This window comes from Musca domestica, unplaced genomic scaffold (assembly GCF_030504385.1).
Source record: "Musca domestica strain aabys unplaced genomic scaffold, Musca_domestica.polishedcontigs.V.1.1 19, whole genome shotgun sequence".
Classification (NCBI taxonomy): domain Eukaryota; kingdom Metazoa; phylum Arthropoda; class Insecta; order Diptera; family Muscidae; genus Musca; species Musca domestica.
The window spans coordinates 11,275,619-11,283,401 of record NW_026712245.1 but is presented as its reverse complement, the minus strand read 5'-3'; the positions used below and the strand labels follow the sequence as shown (position 1 = coordinate 11,283,401).

General features: G+C 34.2%; 1 protein-coding gene across 2 annotated transcripts in view; it reads right to left on the bottom strand.

Moving 5' to 3' along the window:
* Positions 1-1,218: 1,218 nt before the first annotated feature.
* LOC131802003 (uncharacterized) overlaps positions 1,219-7,783 on the bottom strand; it is an 87,513-nt gene continuing 80,948 nt past the window's right edge. For both annotated transcript variants that reach the window (XM_059121298.1, XM_059121297.1), the window contains 2 exons: positions 4,501-4,833; positions 1,219-4,429 (listed from right to left, as the gene is read on the bottom strand). In XM_059121298.1, the coding sequence (XP_058977281.1) occupies positions 2,652-4,429; positions 4,501-4,675 (1,953 nt within the window). In that variant the 5' untranslated portion in view covers positions 4,676-4,833 and the 3' untranslated portion in view covers positions 1,219-2,651. The remainder of the gene's footprint in view (positions 4,430-4,500; positions 4,834-7,783) is intronic.

Genomic DNA, 7,783 nt, shown 5'->3' with positions numbered 1-7,783 from the left:
AGTGTGTTTAGTCTGCAGGACTTTTGGTATTGAAAATGGGCTATATAGCCCCCATATAACTTTATCTCCCTATATTCGGTATTTTAATTATTTTGGCGACATTATTCACCGGAACTGTTTCAAATTTCGTATTTGAAGTTTCTAATGGGCCCTACAGCCTGTCAATAAAAATTGTCTTTTGCAGGTCCACAGTTTTCTATAGGTCCCCTATTATGGTAGCTCCCCATATTCGGTATTCTGATGACTTTACCTAAATTATTCACCGGTAATGTTTCTAATTTCGTATTTGAAGTTGCTAACTGGTACTACAGCCTGTCACCAAAAATTGTGTATGCTTATCCACGTCTTCGTATAGGTCCGCTATAGCGGTACGTCCACATATTCCGTATTTTGATGATTTAAGCTACTTTATTTACCGGAATTGTTTCAAATTTCGTATTTGAAGTTTCGAACTGGTACTACAACCTGTAACAGAAGATTACATACACAGGTCCATTTCTTCGTATAGCCCCCATATAACGTTACCTCCTTTTATTCGGTATTTTGTGCTATACTATTCATCGGAATTGTTTAAAGTTTTGTATTTGAATATTGTAATGGTCTATGACAAACATTGCTTGTGCATATCCACGTTTTCGTATAGACCCCAATATAACGGCAACTCCCTATATTCTGATCTTAAGATTTTAACAGAATTGTTAACCATTTTTTTAATTACCAAATTCGTACAAATTCGTGAACTTACTGCTTTTTAACTTGTTTAAAAGAAAACAATAGGCATTTATGATTTTTTAAATATTTTTTAATGAAAACATTGCTGATTATATAATATAAATATAACATTTAAAACATCGTACTGCTCCGATATCCACGGTTGGTAAAACATCACTACAAACTATTTTACACTATAAGAACATTTTTAAAACAAGCGACATATTTCTTTTAAAAAATAATTTTTTTCTTTGTTTTGTGTAAAAAATACCATCATTTCTGTTTCCTTGTATTTTAAAAACGTTGATTTGATTCTTTACTTTTTTGTTTTACAAAAAATAGGAATTGTTGTTTTGGATACTTTGTTTTTTTTTTTTTATTGGGAGGGAATGGGTGTGGATGGGGTTTGGACCAAAGAAACTTCTATGAATTTTCCAGGCTTCATTTTCTTTGTTGTTGTTGTTGTTTAATAATAATTATGCGTGTATCTTGATTTGTTTCAGTTTATTTTTTAATATATACTCGCCATTTAATCTGGTTTGTCATAGTGTAATTCTTGTATTTACATGTCATAGTAATTTGTTTGTTGTAACATTTAAACTTTTTTATTTACATAATGCTAAATAAGGAAACTTCTTTTTTGTCAATTTCTTAAAAACATAGAACATTTTGTTTTCTTATCAAATAAAACTTAAAAAATAAAAAAAACATACATACATATTTTTATATAAAACTTATTGTAATCTATAAGAAATACCACAAAGAAAATATTGAGATAAGTAAAGTTGTTTTGTCCTTATTTTTTTAAGATATAATTTACTTTTTATTAATAGGAAGTTTTTTTTCCATGAAACTAATAAAAATTTATAAATTTTTATTTCATAATTATTATAATTAGAAATAACCACAAAATGCCAGTGGTTACAGTTGAATGCATTCATAATTAATTATTTTTTACACAAAACCACACTGTGCTGCAACAACAAAATTATATTACAAAAAAATACATTTTTGCAGCAAAGGGTTCAAGATTCTGTTGAGCAGTTAAAGGTTTCTTTAAAATAAAAATCTTTAACGAATCATCCATATCCAGGATGAGTACTTATGCTCGATCACATTGCAATTTTGTAGTTGGCCTGTAGCACAGTGTTAATGTTTTTTGGGGTAAAGTAAAAAACCCATTTTTTAATATAATTAAGAAACTAATTAGGATTTCTTATTTAATAAAATTTGTATATTTGTATATGCATCCACATTAGAGTAGGGAATGTACCATTTTTCTTTTAATGGAATTCCCATTTACAATTTACAAATTAAAAAAAAAATCCAAAACTTTACAACAACATTTATTTTTTCTAATAATAGTAATAATAATAATAATTATAATTGTGTGTATGTAATGAAATGTTGTTAATACCATTGTTTGTTTTTGTTTGTTTGAAATGATGTACAAAGTTTGAAATCAAGTTTTATTTTTTCTTCATTAGTAAACATTGAGATCAGGAGTTGTGCTCACTCCATCAAATTAATAACATAAACCGAGTACAGTTTTTGTTTTGCTTTTCTTTTGGGCAAAACTATAAAAAGCGTATAACAAAATAGAAAAGGTATTCAGTTTTTTTCCAGTTTCTTCAAAATCCTTCATCAGCCATAGCAATTATTAGTTTCTTGCGTTTTTTGTTTGTATTTCTCAAAAATTAGTTTTTTGTTTGTTTTTCTTTTTATTCCTAACATGTCTAATTATTGTCTATCCTCTCTCTCCTTGTATTCTAAACGAAATAAATAAATCGAAAAGTTTTGCAAGAATTTTAGTAAAAGGTATGCCTTTTCTTTTTTAGGGGTTCAATTTCATTTTTCAATGTGAAAACTTTAACATGACCTCAAAACAATCTGTCTCGCTCTCTCTCTCGCATTTACTCTCTTTTTGTGTCACTCTCAATTTATGTACAACACTTCGATCGGCTGTATAAATCATTTTTAATGGTTGCCACCTCGGATTCCAGTCGGGCCAATTTGGACTTCAGTATGTGCTCCCTCTCTGAGGGTGTCACCGTTACCACTGCTGTGGCCGTACAGGTATCCTTTCTTTGGAACTGGGCGGCCCATTCGGGACTGGGTATTGAGATGCCCGAGTCGCGTTCATCACTTGAATTGTCGCCTGAATTATCAGCCCAGGCTGGTGGTGATGCCCGATTGCTGATTGGCTCCTGTTTGATGTGCTGCAAGGCCAACAAGGCTGTGGCAGCAGCATCCTTATCACCCAAATGAGATTTATGTCTTAGCTTTAGAGGCAAGCAGTTGTTGGAGTCGTTGCTGTGAGGACTTGTTGTGGTACTGGCGAGGTTGTGTTCATTAGTCTCTTCGGTCATTTCATTGTCGGCCTCATGGTCATCATCACCCGAAACAGCGCCCGAAGACGATGCCGATGACATGGCGGAGGACAGACGAGAGGATGTTGGTGTGGTGGACGACAGCATATGCTCATAGGCTGTGGGGCTACTGGCTCGGCGTGACAGATTCAAAACGCTGGCTGTTTCTCGGGGCGACGAAGAGCTGACCGAGTCACCAGCACTGGAGCTAACAATTGGACCCTCTACCATTGTGGCTGACAAGTAGCTGTGCTCTTCCTTGCTGAGTTTTGTGTACAAGGGGTTGTGGACATGCTGTGTGGCTCCGGCATAGATGGCTGCAGCTGCTGCTCCCTGGGGATTGACATACAGGCCACTCACAGTGGACGGTAGATCAGCGGCAGCAGCATTGCTGGCAACAGCGGCAGCTGCCACAACCTTGCGTATGTTCTCAAAATCACAGTTCCTATTCAGGGCTTGAAGGACGTGTAAATTCTGTAGATTTGGAGTGGGCGTTTGTGTGGGGACGAGACTGGTTGTGGTGGTTGCTGCGGCAGCTACCACTGAATGGTGTTGGTGGGGAGGTGTATTGGACGATAGGCTTTCGTTTATGTTGGCGGGAACATAAACAGCTGAAGCTGCTGATGCCGGCACATATAAGGCCTGGGTGGCCTGTATGCTGGGCTGATGACCGGCTGCGGCAGCTGCATTTATTGCGGAGGGCAGATGATGCAGGGGAGAAACTCCATTCACAGATGGCGCCGCCACTGCACCATTCGGCTTGATAACACCTTGGGCGGTCAATTTGTCATTGTGGGAGGAACTGAGGACATCCACTGAGGATCTTTGAGTTTGCAGGTTGTTGCCGGAGGTGCCATAGTTGGCATTGCCATTGAAATTGGTGGCGGGCGTGGAAAGCTTGGAGCGTTTTGTGGTGCTCAAAACCTGTTCACTGGTGGGCAAAGATGCCAAGATCTGTTCCACACTCACAAGGTTTTCACCGGATATATTAAATTTGTCCTTGATAGCATCCAATTGGGCTTTCAATACATGGTTCTCCTTGGTCAGTTCGACCACGCGCTGTTCCAAAACCATGTCATTGTAACGTCTCTTCTCACGGCTGCGCTTGGCCGCCTCATTGTTGCGCCGACGACGATCCCAGTAGCTGTCATCTTTTTTACAGTCGGGTGTGAATTCTCGTTGTTTGCGCTGCGAAAATAATTCCTTGGCGGCGCTGACCTGCTGTTTGGTCATGCCCGTGAAATCGGGGTTATAGTTCATGTAATTGTTGTGCTGCATGTCGGACATGCTGTGGCCCGAATCACTGGATTGGGGACTAACCGGTCCATTGTACATGGATAGGCTGTGAACTGCAATAGAGAAAGAGAGGGGCGATATTATTTATCTGATCAAGAGAAGAATGAGCAAAAGAATAACCTACCATTTGTGGCCTCATTGGAGCTGCCGTTCATCGAAAGTGTGGGCGACATGGTGGACATACGAACCATGGCAGCAGCAGTGGCCGGTGTTACCAGGCCTTGGGCTGGGTTGCTGTGATACTTTGTGGAGTTACTTGTCAAACTGTTGGCAGCTGCGGCTTGCAGTACTTCTGGCATATTTGCTGCGGCCGTTAATAGAAGATGTTGTTGGTGTTGCTGCTGCTGCTGTTGTTGTTGCTGATGTAACTGTAGCAGCTCCGTGGTGGGTGTTACAGTTAAACGATTCTTGAAATCCTGACCCTTAATCAGATGATTGGGCGCCGATGAAATCAAAGCTACAATTGAGACAAAAAAGAAAGAAATGGAAATTATTTTTATGATTTGGATCAAAATATAAAGTGTTGGTTTCAAAAAGAATACTAAGATGAATGGGTATATTACCCCACTGATTACATATATTATTAAATATGTATATAAATAATTCTGGAACTGCCCTGCCATTTACATGGTATTGTGAAACCGCAAAGGCTTCTGCTAATAACCCTCATCAGCTCTATAATTATCTGGATTGTTGGGGAGAGAGGAACCCTTCGTGCGTATAATTTATTTTAACATGTATACGCCCCAGGTGCTCGTTATGTGAAAATATGTCAATATTTGGGTGTTGGTCATTAATTTGGTGTAAAGTTGCTTAGAAAAACTGACTCATTTTGATGGATTTCATAGATTTTGTAATTAAACATAAAGAAAATCCTTTCCTCCTTCTGTGAGGAAAGTTAATGGCCTAAGAATTTGTAAAAAAAATTATAGAAATTTCTTTACTGATCGACAAACGTGTTGTGTTTGAAACAATTATGACTTCATTTTGATAAAAAAATTTTTTTTCGACTTCAGTCAATATATGCCTCCCAATATTTTTGCTCCGAAAGGAATATAAAAATAAGCCTATATTTGAATAAAATTTTTGTTTTCAAATTTTTTATTTGGTAATTTTGAAAAAAGTACCAACAGGCTTTTAACATTAATAAAAAATTAATTATGGCTGAGAAACGGAAAAAACCAAAACTTTGTGTATTCATTAAAAAACGCATTAGGCATTATCAGTACATTGACTCCTGAAATAAGAAAATTGAAAAAAAAAAACACCAACAACAAAAATGCAAATAAATTATATAAATAATCCCTGGCGAATACCATGTGAAGTGATGCAATCTGTGTAGATTTTAATTTTGTATAGAAACCATTTGAATATCAAGTCACATTTAATTGTTGGTTTTTTTTTTGTTATTCATCATTTCATTACAGACGGGTTTTCTTTATTTTCAAAATAAATGTAATTTAAATTTATTGCTGAAATACTTGAATACGCATATATTATTTAAAATTTCTAATATTAACTCTAAAGAATCATTTTTTTTCGAATAATTTAGATCTCCCATCCATGTTAAATGCTAATCAGATTGTTTTGTTTACAATTTTTTCTCACTCTCGAGTGAGAACAAGAGAGAGCGATAGTTGTGTGGTGTTTTTCAAAACAAATAGTGTATGTGTAATTTCTCTTAAAAACTCTCTCTTCGTTAGCACAGTGGAACTACCAACCAGAGTAGTAAATTTGACATGCCTTATAAAGAGAAAACTGGACTTGACTTTTTGCAACCCTGCTCAAAACCGTGTTCTAGAACATGAGTCGAAAAAAGAGATAATTTAAGAAAAAATTAAAAATCTATTTTTCTTTATATTTTACGATTTCATTTAATTGTTTTTAAACATAAATGTTTGCCAAAATAATTTATAAAGCAAATGGATAGAAAATATTTGTATAAATAGCTACTTAACAATGTTTTGTTCTTGATTTAAATAAGCAAAGAGAAATTTGTCTGGAAAGAGATATTTTTTCTTGAGCCGCGCTGCTTTTTGGTATTTTTGGTGGGTCTTACTAACAAAGTCTATTACATATTTAATTCTAAATAAATGTAGCCGTTCAACGCAGTTGAATGCAGGTTTTTTTAATTTATAACATTTTAAAAAGAATAAACATTTAATTCTTGATCAGCATAAAATTCTATGTCAATTAAGCCACGTCCATCCGTCTCATACATTTGGTATTTGGTGTTCGTAATGGATACCAGCTTCATCGTAAATGTACCTCCCTATATTCGGTATTTTTATGATGCTACCTACTTTTTTCAACAGAATCATCTCAATCTTAGAATTTTGAGCTCTTATACCCCCTATAACTGTAACACCTGATACTTGGATTTTTTTAAATTATAGCACTTAGGTGCTTTTGTGCTTGTTGTTGTTTAAATATAAATTTTATTTTAATTTTCATAAAAATCGATGGTTTAAAAAATTTGTTGACTTGATTAAAAAAAGCAAATTGTATCTTCTTCACATTTCTCTTAATTAAATTGTTCTAATAGAATTTTTCTTGTCAAATTAAAGCCTAACTTTATAATGATCAAAAATTAAAAAATTTCTATTTTTAGCATTATCTTTGCCCACTTTACTTTTAATTACAAAATCAATAAAATTATAAAATGTATTTACTTTTCTTATCACCAAGAAATGCAAAGAGCACAGGGGACAGAAAAAAAGAACATTGCAAAATGTTAATGCCAACGCCATTGTAAATAATGTAATTAATGTTTTATTGTTGTTGTTGTTTCTGTCGTTGTCTTGATTTGTATTTGTTGTCGTTGTAAACAAATAAACAATAATGTTATCACTAGCGAAAATAAAACAACAACAAAAGCAAATGCAAAGAAAGAAAAAAGAAAATTACAAAACAAAAAAACTGTGTAACCGGCTGTAAAATATTTCTTTCTTGTCCTAACTCAACAAAATAGCTTTTACAGAGTGTCTTTGTTTTGTGGCTTTTTTGCTCCACTTGAACTTTGTCAAGGCTTGTACTTGACAACAAGCTAAAGACGAGAGAAAAGCAAAATACACTTGTAAATAGTGAAAAATGAAGAAGAGCGATAATTTGTTTTTTTTTTCATAAAATGCATTATCCATTGAAGAAAAAAAATTATTATGGGAATGATGAGTAATGGCTATGCATTTTGTGGAACCGTGGTATAAGTTGTACATAGAACCTTACTTCTTGTTTAAAATAATAGTTTTAAAATTCTATGATATTTACAATAAATTAAAAAAATAATAATTTTCAAGTCAAGTACATTTTAAGCTTAAATTTTCCAGAGTTTATCAGAATTCTCTGTTTTGGGATTTTTAATTATGAATTAAGTTATATTTTTATATTTATATTTTATATTTATATAT